This window comes from Natrix helvetica (assembly GCF_964273705.1).
Source record: "Natrix helvetica genome assembly, chromosome: 1".
NCBI classification, from domain to species: Eukaryota; Metazoa; Chordata; class Lepidosauria; order Squamata; family Natricidae; genus Natrix; species Natrix helvetica.
This window is the reverse complement of record NC_138548.1, coordinates 31984664-32007002: the sequence shown is the minus strand read 5'-3', so window position 1 is coordinate 32007002 and position 22339 is coordinate 31984664. Positions and strand designations below refer to the sequence as shown.

Below are 22339 nucleotides of genomic sequence, written 5' to 3'. Positions count from 1 at the left end.
TTTTTCTCTGGGCAAGGATTTTTTGTTCTGAAAGAGACTGAATCTTGCTATAGCAACAATCTTGAAAGTTTGAATAAATGAGTCGAAATAAATGCTAGAAAATTATTTTCTTTCCTTTTCTTTCTCCCGATGATACTTAGGTAAAGTTCAGAGCAGGCAGATGTTACTGATCTGATTGCAAAGTTCTGATTGGCTGATAATTACTTTCAGGCATTAGATTTATAAACTTGCCCATGAACCCATGACTCTTGCATTCTGATAATCAAAATGGTCGGAATACCCTGGATCAGTTTCAGATGTATTTTAAAATAAAATTAGAGAAGTTGAAAAGCAGAAAAGCTGTTTGTCTGGAAGTGCCTTAGATAAACTGGCTGACGAGTGTATGTGTGTACATTCACACTCATTCACTAATATAGCTTTGTAACTACACTAAATTCTCAAACAAAATGCCTGTAGACAAAGTGTTTCACCCACCTACCACCATGTGATAATATGGATCTTTTTTTTCATATAATAGAATTTTCTTTTGGATTAAATTTTATTTCTTTATCTATTTTTAGGAGGAATGACTTCCTCTCACTTCTATGATTATGGTAGTTCCAAGACATCAGACAGAAGCAATGGCTCCCTTTACACCTCTCTGTTTTCTGATGAACTCTATACAGCACCTCAAGATTCCTCTTATTTCACCGGAAATCTTTCCAGGGAGGACAGTCATGTTACCCCTTCAGAGAGCACGGAGGGAATTCATGCCCAAAGCGGGCTGTTTAGCTCTGATTCAGGAATAGAGATGACCCCAGCAGAATCCACTGATGTCAACAAGATTTTAGCCGATCCAGCGGAACAGATGAAATCAGAATCCTACAAGTACATGGACATCAGTAGATCAGAAGAGATCAAATATCAAGAGAGCTGTGATACAGTCAAGGAAGAGGTGAGTCCTCTCAGCTTGATTAATAAAGGAGTGGAGGACAAGATTGGAGCAAAAGGGATATCTTTTGATGAAAAATACGAGTCTAAAGAGGGCTCATCTTTTCTACTGGACCACCAGTATAGCCCCTCAGAAACATCACCAGTCAAGATTACACTGACGGAAATAGAAACTATGGAGGTGCCTGTATCAAAGGAGAAAACTCCTGAAAAACAAGAAGCTGGTCTCAAACCAAGTCATGAAATAGTTCCTACAGTGACAGTATCTGAGCCAGAAGATGACAGCCCTGGCTCAATTACACCACCATCTTCAGGAACAGGTAAAAATGATTACATACCAGAGTACAAAAAAAAATAATTTAGGGGATGAGGAAGATTTGCAGATAACATACATTAAAAAAGCCCCTCCCTTTTTACAACCCTTAATTTGGGATAGAGTCAGAGTGATGGAACTGAGAATTTACTGGCTGGATGCCCTTCCTGATGCCACATGGAGTTCTCAGCAGATAGCATACACAGTTAAATTTTCTAACAAGAGGACTTTACAGGTGGATGGAATTGGAACTCCTAAATTGTTAGTGATGGCCATGATGGTTGGAGAATTCTGGGTATTGAAGACATATATCTGAGGGTTACTCAAATAATTCATAAATTATACATTGCTCCCTATGATATAGAGAAACCTCAATCCACAGCAACACTCAACTTTTTGTTCCTCCTGCAGATGCCCTGGGTGTGTAGGGGGAAGGTTGGCTGATAACCCACAACTATTTCCTTCCTTTAAAGTATCCAATTTTATATTCTGTGAGGGCCACTACAATGAGTAGTTTTATTGCCATGGTACAATAAAGATAAGTGGTACCGGCAGTGCTTTTAGTATCTAAACCCTTTCTTCTAAATTTAAGGACATTGTTATGTAGAAAAGTTCTATGCCAGGGTGTTCAACCTTTGCAACTTTAAGACTTGTGGACTTTAATTCCCAAAATTCCCCAGCTGGCCATCTTTAACTTTGGCTTATTAAACAGCAGTGGAGATCTTTTTCTCCACTGGTTTGAAAAGATGCTGGAGCTCTAGAAACCATTAAAAGGGGAAGTGAAATTAAAACCAAAATCTGTCCGAAGGGAACATCTCATGATAGATTGTAGAATTGTTTTGTCTCCTTTGGCCATTGGGCCATTGGCCATGGACATTTTTTTCCTGGAAAAGTTAGCCATCCTCATTTAGCAAGCAAGAGAGCGGAAGTAATTGGCAACTGCCCACAAAGTTGACACATTTATTTCATGGAATATAAAATATTAACCTATATGGAATATGACACTTAGCAGCAAAGCCTATACTCAAAAAAGAGAGAGAGAGATGTCTTATGCTTTGTTATGTGTCACATATACAAATTACAGTCCCATTTTATACCAGCTTTCCCCATCTTCAAAGCTTTTATGAGTCATGCCACCTCTATTCTGTTTTCAGCAATATGTTTTCACACATTAAAACACCCACTGTTATATTTTGTACAAACCGTGTATTTTTAAAACTTGCTTATTATCTGCAAATTGTTAAGAGTGAAGTCATGCCTCCTTATGAGGAGAAACATCAGCACTAGACATGAAAAAACAATCTAGAAATAATACAGAAAGCCCATTGTGTTTGCTCTAGAGCTTGTGGGTTGGAGGTACTGTACATGCATAAGTAGATTATGTGATTGCTTCCTAAAGAGATAAAATTGGATTTTTGCTAACCAGAATTTTTATCCTTCTCTTTCCCTCATGTTTATGTTTTCTTTTTATTGCGTTCTTTCTTCTTTCCAACTTGGAACTATCTCCTTGAAATCCCAGAACCTTCTGGTTCTGAATCTCAAGGCAAGGGCAGCCTTTCTGAAGATGAACTTATTAATGCCATTAAAGAAGCAAAGGGCTTCCCATTTAAGCATCCTGAAGGCCAAGGATCACAAACTGTTGCACCAGAGAAACAAGATAAGAAAAACAAGTTGACAGAATTCCCAGCAGGAAGTGCTCCCTTGGATAATGAAGCAAGCAGTGCTGAATCAGGTGATTCTGAAATAGAATTGGTATCAGAAGACCCCCTAGCTGCTGAAGAGGTTCTCCATTCCAACTACATGACCTTCAGCCATGCTGGAGGTCCTCCACCTTCCCCAGCCTCTCCTTCAATACAGTACAGCATCCTGAGGGAAGAACGTGAAGCTGAACTGGACAGTGAGCTCATAATTGAATCTTGTGATGCTTCATCAGCCTCTGAGGAGAGCCCTAAACGGGAGCATGACTCTCCCTTAATGAAGCCCATTATTATGGACATTATCGAAGAAGAAAATCACACTAGGAATGAAGGCACCAGGGCTTCGGATTACAATTTAAGTGGCTCCAAGGAAAGCAGAATGAACAGGGAAAATCTAGCAGACTCAGCCTCCTACTTGAAGTGCTCTTTTGCCGCCTCTAAAGTCCATGCTGATACCGTGTCTCCGTCTACCATCAGCAGTGAAGAAGTAAAGGACAAAGTAGCTCAGAAGAAATCAGCTGAAGTGGCAGCGACTGCTAGTGGAAAGAAATCACCTTCCAAGGATTCATTGACAAGAAGTCCCTGGTCTTCACCACCACTGCCATTTTTAAATAAACAAAAAGGTAATGCTGACTATTTTTATTGCCAAAAATATGGGCACTTTAGCTATGTGGGAATAGATGATGAAAATAGTGGAAGAATCAGGAATAGCAAAGGTCTGCCTCCTCATAGATAGGATTTCAAAGCAAACCATTTATCTGGGGGCCAGGAATATTGTTAAGAGTTGATTAAGACATGGGGTGAATATTGGAAATGGCTATTTGCAATGCAGATATTGCCCAAGTTCAATTTATTGTTGCTTTGGTAGCATGAAACATCACAATAACAGTTTGGTTTTATGCAAGTGAAAATACCTTCATTCACCACATTTGAAAGAAACTCACTTTTGTTATTGGGGAACTTAATATGGAACAGAATGGTTATCTTCACTAATTAAAAATTCAATTTACATCTTATTTTGCACCCTTCCCCATTAGTTAGTTCAAGGAGACTTACTACTGCATTTGTTTAAAAGTTTTAAATACCTATTTAAAGAAGTCTAATAATTATTTTAAAATATATTGGGTAGAATTAAAAAATACAGTGTAGAGAAGTGATAGAAGAATGAATAACCTTAATACAGAGAGAAAATGATTATCTTTAATCAGCATTCCGAATGGGCCAGTAAAAATAATCTTTAAGCACAAAAGGAGTAGATTGAATTATATCTCATTAGATCTGGGCCATAGAAAAGACACATCTAAGAATACAACAATGAAATAGGTAACGCACATAAATGATGTAGAAAAGAGGTCCCCAATCATCAGGCTGTGGCCCAATACTTAGCCGCGGCCTGTTTGGAAATGGACCACATAAGTGGCAGGTGAGCATGTGAAGCTCTACTCGTGTGAGCAGTGGGCACTCGACTCACATGATTGGCGGGTGCTTGGGCTCACATATGAAGCTCCATTCACACTAGCAGTGGGGGCGTGCTCCTACCACTCACAAATAGAGCTGTGCACGCTTGCACGTGCATACCTACCACTCACACAGACCCCCCCCCCCCCGCCCCAATGCAGGGCCAGAAATGTTGAGGAATGCTTATGTACACCCTTATATCAATTACTGGATTTTACTTGGGAAGTACATGTTCAATCTGCATAATTCAAACGTTTCATGCGTTATGGGAGACTTCAAACAAGCCAGAGCACAAAGTGATTTATAAAGCACAGAATGGGGGGGAAAGCTGTTTTGTCTTTCATAGCAACAATGATTAAGTCTGCCGTGTTATGTGGCAAGCGAATGTCTGTTTAAATTCTAAAGTTCCAGAGGACTTTAGTTTTTTTCCTTTTCTACTACTTGTCTATTTTATGACCCCCACCAGTTCTTGCTTGCAGGCAAATAAATGGTATTTCTTGCAGAACGTCCAATGCATCACTGTGGCTGTTTTGTCATGCTGCTTATAGTCAGTCTGTGCAATCCTCTTCTGTCTGTGCTTTTCAATTCCATTTACCATTTGATGTTCCATGGCAATCAAAGCTCAGTAGCAATGCATTGAAGAAATATGTAAAAAATAAAATTCTAGCTTCCTTCCAAAGGGATCAGAAATCACCCTGATTAAATGGGGGGGGGGGAAACCAGATTTGTAAAGCTTTTCTAATGGACTTCAAAAACTGGGCCAAATGGATGTGGGGAATGGTATTCGAAAGTATATCAAAAATAGATCAGCCACGAACAGGCAATAGATATTACCTTCCTCCCCAACAAGAATCAAATAACCTCAAACAGGGCCACTGAAGCCTTTTTAATTTAATTTAATTCACGAGTCAGTTTGAACAAATTTATTTCTAATTTTAGAAGGCTGTGTTATCACAGATATTATTTATTTATTTTTGCTATGTTACAAGACTATTATTTATTTATTTATTTATTTGTTTGTTTGTTTGTTTATTTATTATTTATTTCTGCAATTTTTATGCTCTTTGGTCCAAAAAACCTCTTGACAATAAATAATGCAAACCTAAAACAGGATAATTTTTTTAAAAAAACCCAAACCCAGTACCACCCAGTTTCCTAATTGTGTATCGATTAATTTATATTTAAAAGGCCACCCAACCCCCAATTGACTTTGGGTGACTTACATAATTAAAAGGAAGGAGGAAATGAAGACAAAAAAAATGGGTGAACCTAAACAGAACAGGATGCATGACAAACAATGCACATGGAGCTGAACAGCCAACTTAACTCAGACATGGCTGGTGTGCAGCCATGTTTTAAAAGACTTGTAGGGTGAGAGCTGTTCAGATAGCTCTGAGGGGATGCTATTTCACAGGACAGGCATTTTTAGGGTCCCACTAGATGACATTACTTGATAGAATGGGCCCGGAGTATCCCTACTCATTCCAAACTTATTGGACAGGCAGAAACCATTGGAAAAGGCGCTTAGAATAAAATAACAGAGTTGGAAGGGACCTTGGAGGTCTTCTAGTCCAACCCGCTGCTTAGACAGGAGATCCTATACCACTTTAGACAAATGGCTGTCCAATCTCTTCCTAAAAACTTTCAGTGCATTCACATTCTGGAGGCACGTTGCTTCACTGATTAACCATTCTAACTGTCAGGAAATTTCTTCTCAGTTTTAAGTTGCTTGTCTCCTTGATTAGTTTCCACCCATTACTTCTTGTCCCACCTTCAGGTACTTTGGGAATAGCTTGACTCCCTCTTCTTTGTGGCAATCCCTGAGATACCAGAACTGTTATCATGTCATTCCTAATTATTCTTTTCATTGAATTAGACATACCCAATACCAGTACTTCAAGTAATCAGTCAAAATGGCAGCCGCGACCATGGGTTTAAATTCATCTTTTAAATTTTTTTTTGCCAGTGGTGTGACTTTTTGACCTTCCCTGTAAGGAAAACACCAAGTGCCACCATTCCCAAAGATTTTATAGAAAAGCCAAGAATTGGCTTCTTTCTGGAGTGCCAACATAATTGGTGCTCATCTGACTTTGGATGAAGCACTATTAAATGATAGCAACAGAAAGTTTCTGAAGTCCTGGGTTGATGTACCCATAGTCAGCGTAGGGAATCCGTGGTCCTCCATAAGTTGTTGAACTACAAATTCCAGCAATCTTTACTATTGCCCATGCTAGCTGATAGGATTTCTAGTTTAGCAGTACAGTATCTGAAGGGCCTCCTTCATTTTGTTGCTATTCAAAATAGATCAGGAGCACTCAGGGGTATCCACAGGAAGGGGACAAAAAGTCAAGATGGCAGCCATAACTGGTCAAAACCCTACTCTTTCTTATGTGCATCTATGTAGTTGTGGTAAACATCTTGATTTTGGACTCCCTTCTTGTGGACAACCCTGCCTTATTGCAAAAATGCTACTGTGATCTTCCAGCCATCATATGGTGCCTGTCACCCTATGTTTATCTTGGCTTTTTTTTTTCCTGGGCAAGTAAGTATCTGCCATTTTTATGTATTTTCTAAGAATGCCATATGGAGCCCACATAAGCCGGTGCAATTGTTGAAAATAAAGATGATTTCTCAGGTTGATGCTTTCTTCAGAATCATGCTGACTTCTTATTTTTTAAGTAAATGGTTGGTGTTCCCTTGGTGTTAAGGATTTTGAAATTATGAATTAAGCAAGAGCAAAGCCAAAGGAATTGGAGGTGATGGTTAATAGAAAATATTTGCAAATAATTGTATTTCAAATGCAGCTTTTGTTGTACAATTGTCCTGCTACAAAATACAGGATTTTACCAACAAAACCAAATATTGTAATATGGTATTTGGAAATTTCTTTTCTTTTCTTTATGCAAAATGAATATATTCACAGTGCCTATTAATTGATAATTTTAGAAGCACCCTTAATGTAGATTTTGCTCATAATTTTTGAAATTATGGTTCCCACATATTTATTATTAAGTGTGTGTAATATGGCTTTGTTTAAAACACACACACACACACACACACATTCTTACAGGATTGTCTGTTCTTGGCACTCCTGTTCTTGGCTTTTAAATAAACTACATTAAATTCAGATTACACATAAAACTGAAAGCAGGATACAAAATATACAGGTGAAACTCAAAAAATTAGAATATGTGCAAAAGTTCATTTATTTCAGTAATGCAACTTAAAAGGTGAAACTAATATATGAGATAAGACTCATTACATGCAAAGCAAGATAGTTCAAGCCGTGATTTATCATAATTGTGATGATTATGGCGTACAGCTCATGAAAACCCCAAATCCACCATCTCAGAAAATTATTACATGCAATCAATAAAACAAGGATTGTACATAGAACAATATCGGACCTCTGAAAAGTATAAGCATGCATATGTACTCAGTATTTGGTTTGGGCCCCTTTTGCAGCAATTACTGCCTCAATGTGGCGTGGCATGGAAGCTATCAGCCTGTGGCACTGCTGAGGTGTTATGGAAGACCAGGATGTTTCAATAGTGGCCTTCAGCTCTTCTACATTGTTTGGTCTCATGTCTCTCATCTTTCTCTTGGCAATGCCCCATAGATTCTCTATGGGGTTCAGGTCAGGCGAGTTTGCTGGCCAATCAAACACAGTAATCCAACAGTCATTGAACCAGGTTTTTGGTACTTTTGGCAGTGTGGGCAGCTGGAAAATGAAGTCAGCATCCCCATAAATCTCTTCTGCAGAAGGAAGCATGAAGTGCTCCAAAATCTCCTGGTAGATGGCTGCGTTGACCCTGCTCTTAATGAAGCACAGTGGTCCAAAGTCCGGTTGCTCAGTGGTCCAAAGTCCTCTTTTCTGATGAGAGCAACTTTTGCATCTCATTTGGAAACCAAGGACCCAGAGTATGGAGGAAGAATGGAGAGGCCAATCAAGCACAGTAATCCCGCGGTCATTGAACCAGGTTTTGGTCATTTTGGCAAAACTGTAATCATTTTTACTTATACAACAAAAATTTTTCTCTACTTAACATAAGTTGCCATGTAAGAGGCAACTATCGCTGAATTATTATTTGCTTTTTATTTAATTATCGGAATTAATAATAAATGAATATTTGAAGTATTTATTTCTTTTACTATCGAATCAACTATAAATGGAAGTCTAAAGAATGTGCTTCACAGTAAACAGAACCTTGAAATACCTTGACATCTGATGATAATTCTGGGGGTGCCAAATAACTAATTTACAGATTTAGACAGGTATTTTGTCTTACAACCAGCATTTAGCAACCATTTGAAGTTACAACTGCACTGAAAAAAGTGACTAACCACTGGTACTGCCACTTACAATCATTGCAGCCTCCCTACATGAAGAAAATTTGGGCGCTTGGCAACCATTTTGTATTTATGACGGTTGTAGTATCCCAGGTCATGTGATCACCATTTGTGACTTTCTCAGCTGGACAAGCACCGTCAAAGGAGGAAACTGGACTCTGCAATTCACTTAGCAACCACAGTGATTTGCTTACCAGCCATGGCAAAAAATAGTTGTAAAATCAGGCACACCTCGTTTAAGTACCTTGCTTAGCAATGGAAATTCTGGTCCCAATTGTGCTTGTATGTCAAGGACTACCTGTACTAAAGTTCCACATATATGGGACTGAATTAGATGTAACAGCTAAATCATGGTTTGCCATTAAACACAACATGAAAATGGAAAGATTGTTCAACTAGAAGAGCCCAATACTTTGGACATTTAACACATCAGACAGAAATTCAATAGATTCATCCTTTCTCAGAATTGAGATAGGAATGCTGCATCTGATAAATAAATGTCTGTATCAAGCAATGGTTGAAAGCATATCTCTCATTCAGATTACAAAAACAATAACTCTGTCTATCTGAACTTTGCTGATCTGTTTGTAAACAAACGACACCACAACATACCACATACAACAAACAAACTCTAATTCAAAAAGTTTGACTTCACACTGTTTTGGGGGGGAAGTTTCTACTTTTGAACTGTTAATTTGAGTCATCAAAACATTATTTTCCTTTATCTCCACTATCAAAGATTTTCAGGGAGAGGGGAAAAATATGTACAAAAAAAATTCAGTTTGAATTTAGTAAAAGCAACAATATTGGAGTGTTTGAATTTTTCCTCTTGTTTAAAAGTGTACATGGAATAGTTGCTCAAATTCAAATGTATAATCTGGAATTTGGAGGGATGAGGAATGGGGTTTGCTTGTTACACTATTAAAATGAGATCTGTCATCCTGTACATATTTTGGTATAAGCTTGAATAATGGAACACAATGAATAAAGTATCTTATCCCTTGGGGTAGGGTATCCATTTTACTCCTTGCAAAGCCCAGATTTACCTTTCTCCTGTTAAATCATGCCTATGTTCATGTATATAAACTCAGCAGAAGATGCTACAAAAAGAAGATACTAGGAATATACTAGTATACTAGAAAAACCTTTGCTACCACTGTGTAGTCATGTTGCTATGGAGAAAAAATGCTGCAGCATCATAGTCGGCTTTATTTCAGAGGTTGCCTAAGAGATAAGTTTATTTGGAGTGGATTTTTGTTGTTGTTGTTGCTGCAGTGATGTTGGAATAATACCAGAATCCCTTTCCTGTTAAAAAAAATATATATGGATGGGTTATTTTTGAGAGGGGGAATAGCATGTATTGTTAGAATATTTGGGAAGTGCCAGAGGCTGACTTGTTCAGCTACATCTTTCTAAGCATGACAGCAAAACTCTAATGGAGTCTGAAGCCAAGATCTGTTAGCTTAATTTCATACTGCCATCTGCTGTGAGTGCTCCCTCATTTTGCCCCACCTACCTCCATCTGCCTTATTTCTTTATCATCACCTAATAAACAGCAAAGAGGACCCAATTTCTCAAAAAAGGTATTCAGAATCTCTTTCTTCAGAAGGAGTTCTTTTCTCATTCATGTTTGTATGAGGCCAGTATTAGACCACGCAGGCTGGGGAATTCTGGGAATTGAAGACCACTCATTATCAAGCTGCCAAGGTTGCAATACACTGTACTACAATATAAGGGTGGTCGTAAGTCCTACTTTAACAGAGAACAGGTCTCAGTTTTAGAAATCTATCAATTGCAGTGCATAAAGTTGGTAGACCAGGCCCATCAATGTATCATGGACATTTAGCTTCTAAATCAGCAAATTGAGCAGAGATGTACATGCCATTGGTATATAAACCATTTTGTTTTGAGAGTGAAACTGTAAAATTTTCTTTTGCTAGGGCAAGACAGCTGTCTCAAGTGAAAGACCACACATTGTGAAAAATTCCCAGATGCTCACAATAACCATTCTGTATTTGAGATGGTAATTTTCCCCACACAAAGCAGAATGTTTTGTAGGTCAACACTCTAATTAATTCAAAACAAAATATTGTCTAGATCCCTAGCTCATATGCTTTATAATTGCAGTCTTTTCCTCCATACTCAGATATGATTGTTTCCTATGGTAATTAATGAGTTTGAATGGATTGGCAGACAGGCTGTCCCCAAGTGTTCTATATCTAAAGGCAGTGCTTTCCATTTTTAATTAGCTTTTGTAAATTTCAATAGCAAAATAATCAAATATTTGTTTTAGTCTTTGGAGCAACAGGCAGTAGATTTCTTTTATATGGCAGGTCTTTGAGATGTTGAAGATAGCTGTGCCTTCACTTCTCCAGGCTAAATATCCACCTTTTCCAGCCAACCCTCAAGCACATTCTTGGGTCTTACAATTCCTTGACTGCCATTCTGTGAACATGTTTCAATATGCATCTGTCAGGATTCCAAGTAACGGACCCAATACAATCAAAGCCCCGAGGACAAGGCTCTCCTCAAAGCCCAAATTTATTAGGCATGTCATATTGGCACATCTGATGAAAACTCGACTCTGAAGGTCCCGAGGTTTTCCCCACCCAAATTAAAAATCAAAGTTCTTCCCCCCCAGTTCACATGTCCATCACATGGTCCAACCGGGTCACAGTCCCAACTCCAGTTGGTTTCAGTTCACGCTTTCCCATCACCTGGTGAGGACATCCTTGGTTCCCAGGAGAAAGGATTTTTATTTTGGCTACAAGTCCCCAGCTATCTCTACTCCCCCTTCCCATTCCCACACTCGAACCAGCCTTGCTGTGGCAGCCCTGAAGACGGTCCAAAATGGCTTCTGGCTTGACAGCATCTTGAAAATATAGGACCTATACGCCAGTTGCAGCCTGACCAATGAAGAATCTAGAGTTCTGGACATGATTTGGATGCTGTGCTTCTATTATTTTTATCTTTCAGCAGCATTTTTGGTGCAAAAGGCAGTAAGGTCAGTCCAAAGGCAACACAGGAATCTTGGAGATGCATTATTGTAGTCCTCACTCTCAAATTCTTTCAAACAACTGCTCCTAATTGGATTGTTTTGAGGAGCGACCAGAAATAATTCATAAAGACAGCATCAGTATGCTTGTAAAATAATCAATACTAATGCGGTACTTCTGGTAGCCAATAATTTTAGATGAAGTGAGAGTAGCTCAGTCACCCACTTTCATAATGAATAGGATGTCTGGATGAATAGGTCTAATACTGTAACCCTTTTGTATTGTATGTTTACTCATTTCAAGTCATTGAAAGGCTCTTTTATACATTTTCTGAACTTGTAGAGAAGAGTTCTAACTGATTCAGGCAGAATTTATGCCTAAACACCCATGAATGTATAATCTCTGTATGTAGGCCAAGACTCATTTTTTGTTGAATCTTAATTTGTGCAAGTTGCCAATGTTTGTATAATTTAATCATGTTTATTTAATTAATGATTAATACAATCATAATTGATAGGATAATTCATAGTGATTGGTTTCATATTGAACATTAAGGCAAATCAAACAAACCTCATTATAGTTTAGAGTGATGTGTCAATTCAATCTCAGTATATATATATCAAAAATTGAAGTAGTGTGCTGGATCTTCAAAATTCAAACCCTCTACGTATTTACTGAATATATTAAAAGTTTACAAATTTATTTCAAAAAATTGAAGAAGAAAGGGAGTTCTGTTAGGTAGTCCCAGGTTGATTCTAGTTTCCAGCATTTAAAATGCATCATTTCTCTGATATTGATGCTGAAAAGATACATTAAGACTTTTTCATGCTGTTATTGTTCACTCTGCAAATTCTCAGAAAAACCTGAAAGTGATCTATATCTTAAATTCTGCCAACTTGAAATACTAAAAAATTGCCTGAAAAGATAAAAAGCAAACTAGTGTACCCCAAATTCAATTTTGTAGGTATTTCATTTATATGGAATTATATGGAGCTATTTCATTATATAGTAAAAGGTAAATGTTCCCCTCACACAGATGTGCTACTCGTTCCCGACTCTAGGGGGTGGTGCTCATCTCCGTTTCAAAGCCAAAGAGCCAACGCTGTTCGAAGATGTCTCCGTGGTCATGTGGCCATCATGACTAAACCCCTAAAGTGCACAAAACGCTGTTAACTTCCCACCAAGGTGGTTCCTATTTTTCTACTTGCATTTTTACATGCTTTCGAACTGCTAGTTTGGCAGAAGTTGGTACAAGTAATGGGAGCTCACTCCGTTACGTGGCACTAGGGATTCAAACCACCGAACTGCCAACCTTTTTGATCGACAAGCTCAGCAACTTACTCACTGAGCCACTGCATTCCTCTCATTATATATTAAGTTGAGCTTAAAATAACTCCAGTGCTATTAGAACATTGGAACATATCCTGTGTCATCTTTCCTGAGTCTTCCCTGAGTGGTGCTCAGGACCCTAGACAGCACCCTGAAGTTCGGGGGAGCTGGTAGAGTTCTTTAGAAGAGATTTGGGTTAATGTCAGGGTTCCAAGTAACACCCCTAACAAAAGAAGACTCCGAGGCTTGAGTTTCCTCAAAATTCCATTTTATTAGAGATATCATATTGGCACATCTGGGAAAACCCGAATCTGAAAGCTTTCAAGTTTTCCCACACAGTTGAAAGTTCAAGACCCTGTCCCAACACCCACAAGTCTATCACATGGTCCAATCAATCATTGCCACGAAGGAAGATTTCTCCCATCCACATCCATCCAGGTGCAGGGACAAGGCGACCTTGACTTTCTGAGAAGGAATGTTGTTATGGCTGCATATGACCCATACTCTGTATAATCCCCCCTCCCACTTTTCCACAGTAGAAAATGTGGCAGGCCTGTATTCTAAAAGGTAAAAGATGGCTTCCAGGTCTGACATCCTGAATAAGAGAGAGGTAAATTAGCTATGTACCCTTATCCAAAATATCACATGTATGTGCCATGTTAGCAGCAAGAATCAACTACACCTCTAGCAGGCTTTACCATTTAAAACCTTGCCTTTTAGCAAATCTCAATGTTCTCAAAAATATTTAAAGAAGTTTGAGATAATTTCTAAATACAGAGCTTTATTAAGCTGTTTTTTGTTACAATAGGCATCTTGAACATATTTCCAACTTTCTAAAGGGAAATACACTAAGTCGTTTCTTATAGTTCGGTAGACATATCATATCTCATTAATTGAGCAGAATTCAAATTTTGGAGTCAATACTGTTATAACTATTTTAAAGAAAGATGGAACAAGTTTTTATTAGCATTTTTCCCTCTAATTCAAGGATAGTAAGCCACACTTTAACTCAGAGGTAGAGGAAGACCCAAAGTCATTCTTATATAGCAGAAGATGCAAAGATGTGTCTCTTGATATTAGAGCAACAGGTCTTCTTTTCTTATTAGTTTTCTTCCCTACAAATACAAGCACTGTTGAATTGGTTTTGCTTTGCTTTTCTTTTTTACTTATTGTCTCCCTACTGCATTGCAGTGAGTAGGTTCTTGCCAACTGTTCTCATTTGTCATGGTTAGGGCTAGGGTTTCTCATTCCAAGAAAACAACCCCCCATTTTATTGCCAGAAAGAATGTTATGATATATATACCCACGTTATAGGCATTACAGCTTGAGAAAAATTTATTGTCATTGACTGCCAAAATTATAAAGTTGAGACAGAGAGAGAGCAATTGCTGCAGCCCTTGGTAAGCCAAAAGAAAATTAAAAAAAAAACCACTCCCAAAATACTCTTAGCATAGTTTGCAGCTATAAATAGGATAGCAAATGTGTGAAGGGGAATTTTTTTTCAGCCTCAAAATAAATAAAAGCTAGTCCTCAGTTAATGATGGTAATTGGAACTTAAAGGTCCTGGAACTGGATGTGAATTGGATATTTAAGATTCTGCTTGCTATCATGAGCTTGTCTTCTGGGGTATTGGCTATTCCTGTCAGTTTAGTGTCATCTGCAAATTTGATGAGTTCCCCTTCTATTCCATCATCTAAGTCATTTATGAAGATATTGAATACTACTGGGCCTAAGACGGAGCCTCTGGTACCCCACTACTTATTTCTCTCCATGGGGATGTAGCACTATTAAGGACTATTCATTTTGTACGGTTTGTCATCCAGCTACAAATCCATCTGGTGGTGATGTTGTCTATTTTCTAGCTTACCAAGAAGAAGGTTGTGGTCTACTTTGTCAAATGCCTTACTGAAATCTAAGTATACTATGTTCACAGCATTTCGCTGGTCTACTAATTTAGTCACTTTATCAAAGTATGAAATAACATTGGTTTGGCATGATCTGTTTTTAACAAACCCATGCTGGCTACTAGTTATAACTTTATTTGTTTCTAGATGTTTGCAGGTCTGTTTTTTATTATCTTTTCCAAGGTCTTCCAAGGTATTGATGTTAGACTGATTGGTCTGTAGTTTCCTGGTCTGTTTTTTTCCTTTCTTAAAGATGGGACCTACATCAGATGCTTTCCAATCCTCAGGTACTTCCCCAGTACTCCGGATTTTTTGAAAGATATGATACAATGGTTCTGAGATAACATCTGCCAGCTCCTTCAGACTTCAGGGATGTAATCTGTCCCGATGATTTATATTTGTCAAGGTCAGATAAGATCATGCCAAAATTCTAAGAGCTTTCTGTATCATTGCATCTGTTGCATTACCAGCAGTAGAACTTGTCAAAATCCTAAGAAGAGGCTATTTGTAAAACAAAGAGGGAGATATTCATAAAACAAAAATTCCAGACAACCTCTATATCTCAGTGATGATTTTTTAAAAAGGTGTCCCATTAAGCTACAACCTTTTTGGAATTCGACAATAAAAACATCATAATGCAAAGTCAAGCTGTCCATAAGAGTCATTGTCTACAATGACTGTTTTCCATGCAGAACAAATCATGGTACATTTTGAATAATCTTATTCCAAATGCCAATTGCAATCACTGCATCCAATCAGTAGTTAAGACTACTGCATGATGATAGAGTAACTTCTCTAAGTTGCTGAACGCATCCAGCTTATTCTAGCATTTCCTTTGATCTTGGAAAGCAGCATTCTCATCTACACATTGGGTGGCTAATATAGACATTGTTGCTGTGTCACTGCAGAGATAATAATAATAATAATAATAATAATAATAATAATAATAATAATAATGAGTCATGAGTTTTATGCTGGCAAAGATATGTATTTCCATGTTTCCCCATCTAGCATTTTTACTTCTGCGCCGTACAGAATAAATAGGTAAATTAGTCCTTAGTCTGGTCTGTATCATTTTTGAGTATAATCATAAATTCAATATGCACCTTGTTTACTTTAGTCAACATTTTTTTTAAAAAATCAACTTTTTAAAATTGCATTTGCAAACAGTGGAACATTAGAATAACTATACAATTGCCCATGCTATTTTTTTAAAAAAAATTGTTCTACATATCAAAATGGTCACTGCATTAATCCCAAGAGCATTTTTCTTATTTGTTTATTGTCTCTCAGTAATCAAAGAAAAATCATGTGAATATTGAATACCTCTGAATGAGTCATGCCTGTCTTCTTTTATTCATTAGGGCTACTTTTCCCAAGAGAGTGGCTTTTCAGAACCATATGAGTTTATATAAAATTTCTGATGACATGGCTCTTTGTAGGCCATAAAATAAAAATATTAAGTATCTATGTTATGTGTTGAAGTACCTTTACTCTTCTAGATAATATATCATTAAATTCATGTAAGCAAAATTGTCGTAAGTTCATTGTTGAGTAGATCTTTCAGAGCCTGCATTTTTAACAATGTCATGGTCAACATCTCTTACTGAGATGCTGATTCAGTGGCTGAGATCCCTGCATGCCCTTCTGGCTTAATACAATATAAACTAGCGAATGGAATTTGAGACAGCCCTAACAGTGGCAGTCCAAGTCATTACTTAGCATTGCACTTATTATGTGCCCTTCCTGGGCCTGTTGCAGCTGCTTAAACCTTTGTTTTCTCTTAATGAGGTGGCTCCATGTGACAAATTGGGGGGAGGGAGGACAAGTTTTGAAAAGCACTTCACTCAATTCAGTTATTCATTGTGGCTTAGATTTACGTCTCAGAAATTATAAGAGTCAAAGTTACCTGTATCATGTATTTGCCAGTATACACTTATACTGACAAATTGGAAGATTGGAAGACCAGGTGCTCAGTCCAGCCCAAAGATGCTTTGTCTATCCTACCCAGCATGGATTTGAATGTCCAATATCTCTCCATTAGTCAGCACCAAAGACATTTCCTTCTGAGGAATTAGAATCAGGCCTGTCAAACTGGCGACCTGCAAACCGTCACACGCAGGCCATATCCATCCCGGCTCTGTAAAGGCAAAAATTACATCACAATACGTCACGTGACGTGATCGAGTTTGTCCCTATGAATTAGATGCAAGCTAAATAATGTCCACTAAAATAACCAAAAAAAAAAAAGTTGAGACAACTTGTTCCCCAGGTATACTTGAGTAGTTGAATACTATGCATGAAAAACCAATGGGACTTACTGCCAGGGTGGCTCTTTTGTATTCTCACTTTTTGAATGTGGGTGTTAAATAACAAACCACAAAATCATCAGAATTCTTCCCAGAATATGCTAAAACACCATTAACAAATGATAATTTTAAAGCCAGCCCTAGCAGCCAAATTACGTCTTAGCAGTTTGTGTAAAATAGCCCTGCAAACTATAACGTGACCTGTTTGACTTAACATATTACGTGTATTAAATTATTATGATTCGGTAATGACCACAATGTTAGACCGATTGTATAAACACAGCTATAGAAATGTAAATTTAATTAATTTGATTTTGATGCTGCAAATGATTCTGTGTAGTTCACAATACAATGTATGACACCTCCCCCCCAAAAAACAAAAACAAAAACAAAACCCACCACCCAAAACCAAATAAGAAGTAAGAACAAGATAACCAGGTCAACTGAATATAAGGAATTTTAGCATTCTGGTCTTACAACATTGGGAAAATCCTTAGTAGGTTATGCTAAAATAATACTTCTAATTGCATATATACAGTACTGTATGTCAAAATCTGTTGTGCTAGCTAGAGAGATCTGTTCAGCAAGCCAGAGGTGAGCAAATAAGCAAGCCCTGCTATATCAAGAGATAAATCTCTCTGATCTCACTGCATCCTACACTAACAACTTTCAGATCCAGCCCATCTGGTTTCCCAGGACACCATTTAAATCTCCACTGCTATCTCTAGAATAATTGCAACACACACACAAAAAAAAAACCCCTTGCCAGCTGTCTAACTCCCACCAGTTGCTTTATCCACCCTTCTCTTCTTACTGTGGCAAAATTCATTTTCAACTATTACAGGCAGGGGATGTTGATGTTGATAATGGACAAAAGAATCTGGGAATTCAGCAGTCAACCCCAATCTGCTCTAAGAACAGTTATTAAATTGTCCCATTCCTTTTCATAGAAACAATATGTAAATCTTCACCGGTTAGTAGCCCCCTCCAGGACAAGAGAATATAATGAGCCAATTCTGAGGTGCATAGTGATGCTCCATTTCCACATCTAAGAATGTGGTCATTACAGTCTCCTTCCCCTTTCCTTTCTCAATCCTTCATCTAACCTCCCTTCCCATCTGCTGAGTCACAGAAGAGAGGAGGGAGAGTGGGGAAGAGAACAGGCCCAGATCAAGAGTGTCATACAGTATTCTATAATGTTTGTCAGTATCACAGTGTGCTTGAAAGAGGAGAATGTGGTATTCAGAGATCAATGGGTTACTTCTCAGCCAATCTCAGTTAGGATGGCTAGTAGGCAGGAATACAGAAATGATACTCCAGAAATGCAGATTCCCAACTTTTGAATTAATTGCATAAGTACAAAATCTATGTGAGGCTAGGATCTCGTGCATGTATGAATCAATTCTTTGTATGGGCAAGTTTGTTTCTTTGTTACCTTAAAAGTGGCTGCCTAGAGTTACAATACTGCTAGATCAGGGGTGGGTTCCTGTACCGGTTAGTACTGGTTCGCTTTGTGTGTGTTATTGTGCATCTGCAGTTGACTGTAACTTGTTCTGCGCATGTGCGGAAACATGCCAACAATGCAGGGGTGGGTTCCTGCCAGTTCTAACCTCTTCTATAGAAGAGGTTCCAGAAATCTACAGTGCCATTTAGAACCGGTTCCAGCTCCATCCCCCCGCCCATCCTCACATCATCAAGATGAAGAGCAAGAGGAGGAATTCTGGGAGTTGAAGTCCACAAGTCTTAAAGCTGTCAGGTTTGAACACTCCTGGAGGTTTTTTTCTAAAGGGTTAGGAGAGCAAGGGTCTTGTAACTTGACAGCTTTAAGACTTGCGTGCTTCAATGCCAGAGTTCCTGAGCCAACATGACTGGAGGAGGAATTCTGGGGATTGAAGTCCACAAGTCTTAAAGCTGTCAAGTTTGAACAACCCTGGGGTTTTCCTTTCTAAAGATTTAGGGGTGCAAGGGTCTTGTAACTTCACAGCTTTAAGACTTGCGTAGTTCAAATGCCAGAGTTTCTGAGCCAACATTTTGGTTGCTAAGCAAGAGCTTTGTTAAGTGAGTTTCACCACATTTTACAAATTGGCCACACCCACCCAGTCACATGACTGCCAAGCCACTCCCACTCAGTCACATGGCTGGCAAGCCACTTCCACCTGGTCTCATGGCCGGCAAGCCACTCCCACCCGGTCACATGGCCGGCAAGCCACTCCCACAAAGCAGGCCACACCTACAGAAGAGGTTCTAAAAAAATTTGAAACCCACCACTGCAACAATGGCAGAAGACATTGGGGAACCGGTTCTGCGACCCAGGCCAAATTACCGCTACTGGTTCGCCTGAACCGGTGCAAACCAGTAGAAACCCAACTCTGTGCTAGATACCATGAAATAACTGTGGGAAGTATCTTATGTATTAATTCTAGCTGAATTAGATAAATTTCAGGCTATCTGAAAGAAATTCTGATATTGAGCCAGTAAGCCTAAGACTTATTACTATGGGAAAATACTTTCACATAGAGTATGTAAAGTGTGTTTATATATAGGGCTGTGTGTCGTATACAATAGTAAGGTATATACCTTGGCAATGAACATTACAAAATAGAATAGATTTAATATATGTCAATATGTTATCTGAAGTAACCAAACCGATGTGATGCATGTATAGTGCATAAATGCATTTCCCCCCCATGTTTCTTTACATGCCAGGCCAGAAATAGATTCAAACTATACAGGACACAACCACAGCATGAAAATTTTGAAATTTCTTAATCTCCCAGGGTTTTTTTCCCCATGCCAAAATAAGGTTTGATAGGAATTGTTGTTTTGGTCTTGCTTTTATAAATGAAGCTGTTCAAAACCTGGTAGTCCCCAGGATTCGTTCATTTAATATTAATCAAGTATCACTTGCTTTTTGTGTGATTTTCATATTTCCCTCATTCAAAGGGATGCTCATAAAGTGCATAAAGTTCATATTGTGGTAATCATAATTGTGTTTTTTAAAACCTTTCTCTGGTTCAGGTGAAAGATTTCAATATGGTCCTTCTAATAAATTATGCTAACCTGAAGATATGCATGCCTTGTGGAAAGTACTTTGTACTACCGTTCATCATAGCTACATTCACTCAGTTTCTTTCCTTCCTTCCCAATAGCCTGAAAATAAATGAGAAGTAGCTCAGAATTTTTTAAAAAATGCATATTTGACAGTAAAATTAAGGCCTTGGTGAGTTCCTACCCGTTCAGACAAGTTCGGCCAAACCGGTAGTGGTTTGGTGGCCTGGGTGGCTGGAACCGGCAGTGAATCAGGCCTGCTATGCCCCTAAACCGGTTTTCCAGGTGGCGGTGTAGGCACCACCATCTTTTTTTCCTCTTCTGCGCATGCGCAGAACAATTTTAATTGCACTGTGCATGTGTGCACAGTGTGCATCAAGCATTGTGTGCAAAATGCACACAAGTGAAGTGCACATGAGAGAACTGGAAGTAGTGCCTGCTGGAACCCACCCCTGAATTCATGCCCTCCCCATAACTTAAGGATGGAAAGCATTCAAAAGCAGAACAGCAATAAAGGGCAGAAATTGCAACCCAGTCATGATAGAGCAATGTTTCTCAAACTTGGCAATTTTAAGATGTAGGGACTTCAACTCCCAGAATTTCCTATCCAGCCATGCCAAGTTTGAGAAGCACTGTGGTAGAGACACAAAAAGCTCCTGCAAAAGAAATATTTTTAAGGTTTGGGCAGACAGACTTTCTTGTAAGGCAACTCCAGAAATAAGATAGCTCTGCTAGGAAGGCTTGTTAGTATGTTTTAGTATTACAAACTGGAAGGAGGACAATACAGTCTCTAGCAGAAAAGGGAAGTCTACAACAAAAATAACTAAAATATTCTTTAAAGGTACCCAGGACTGATTATTTGAAGGATGCCTCAACTCACGTGAGCCTTGGAAGATTGGAACTATGAAATTTTCAATGTTTTTTCAATCTCAGCAACTTTTATGATATGTGGACTTGAACTCCCAGAATTCCCCAACCAGCCATACCAAGTTTGAGATGCATTGTGGTAAGACACAAAAGCTGGCTAGGGGATTCTAGGAGTCCAGGTCCACACATCTTTAACTTGCTGAAGTAGAGAAATACTATATTAAATTGTTTCATTGCAATATCCAGCAAATGAACCCGTTTCTAGATTGATTGAATCCTGTTTCTAGGATTAATTGAATCGTACCCTCAGCCCAATAGGAAGCAAACTACACCCATTTTTGTTGAGCCACACATCAAAACTAGTATTTTCTGACTTGTGCCAACTCAGGTAGTGCTGTCCAGTTTGTTTGTTGTGGTACTTTTCACTATTGACTAAGGCCTGTGCTCCAATGGGCTACTCTGCATTATGGCAGAAACACACCCTCCTGTCTGGTTGTTGGTCGCTATCTTCCATAACCATTTGGTTTGCAAGTTTAGCAGTAGAAGGGTGAAAAACTAGACTGTAAAAATAAAACCCCAGTGAAACCATGCCACTTCTTTTTTTTCTAAAACCATGTGCAACTGAAAAGAATTTTACCTAAATGACTGGGAAAATTACAAAACTGTGATTGATTAATAGATTGACTGATTGGACTGGGGGAGGTAAGAAAGTAGATAATCCATCAACAAGGGCCACTGGGAACCTATGCCATACAAACATCAGATTATCACAATGTCCAAAGCAGAGGAAGAGACAGAAATCCAAAAAGGGATTTCTTAAGCTGATTTCATTTCCAGATGGTTTAAGCACAAAAGTCAAGTTTCTTAAAGGGGCAATGCAGAAAAGCATCGAGAAAGCCTACATGTCACTTATTCAACAGCCTTTAATTGTACTCACACATTGTATTAAACAAAAAATTACATCATATTACATGTTCTCACAAGTGGGTACAAATAATAAGCTGGTCATGGCTTGGTCAGTTATGCTTAGTGTGCTACAGTTGTAGACTCTGGCTTTTTCTTCCAGGAAGAAATGGGAGAACAGAACTATGATTTATTTTTTGCTTTTTAATGACTACTTCTGGGAGGGTCAAATTCA

General features: G+C 38.4%; 1 protein-coding gene across 2 annotated transcripts in view; it reads left to right on the top strand.

Annotated features, from left to right (window-relative positions):
• Positions 1–22339, top strand: part of RTN1 (reticulon 1) — a 117568-nt gene that overhangs the window by 71537 nt on the left and 23692 nt on the right. The window contains exons 2-3 of one of the 2 annotated variants that reach the window (XM_081936993.1): positions 561–1250; positions 2763–3563. The exons of the other annotated variant lie outside the window; for it this stretch is intronic. Coding sequence (XP_081793119.1) covers positions 561–1250; positions 2763–3563 — 1491 coding nt within the window. The remainder of the gene's footprint in view (positions 1–560; positions 1251–2762; positions 3564–22339) is intronic. 2 annotated transcript variants of the gene reach the window in all.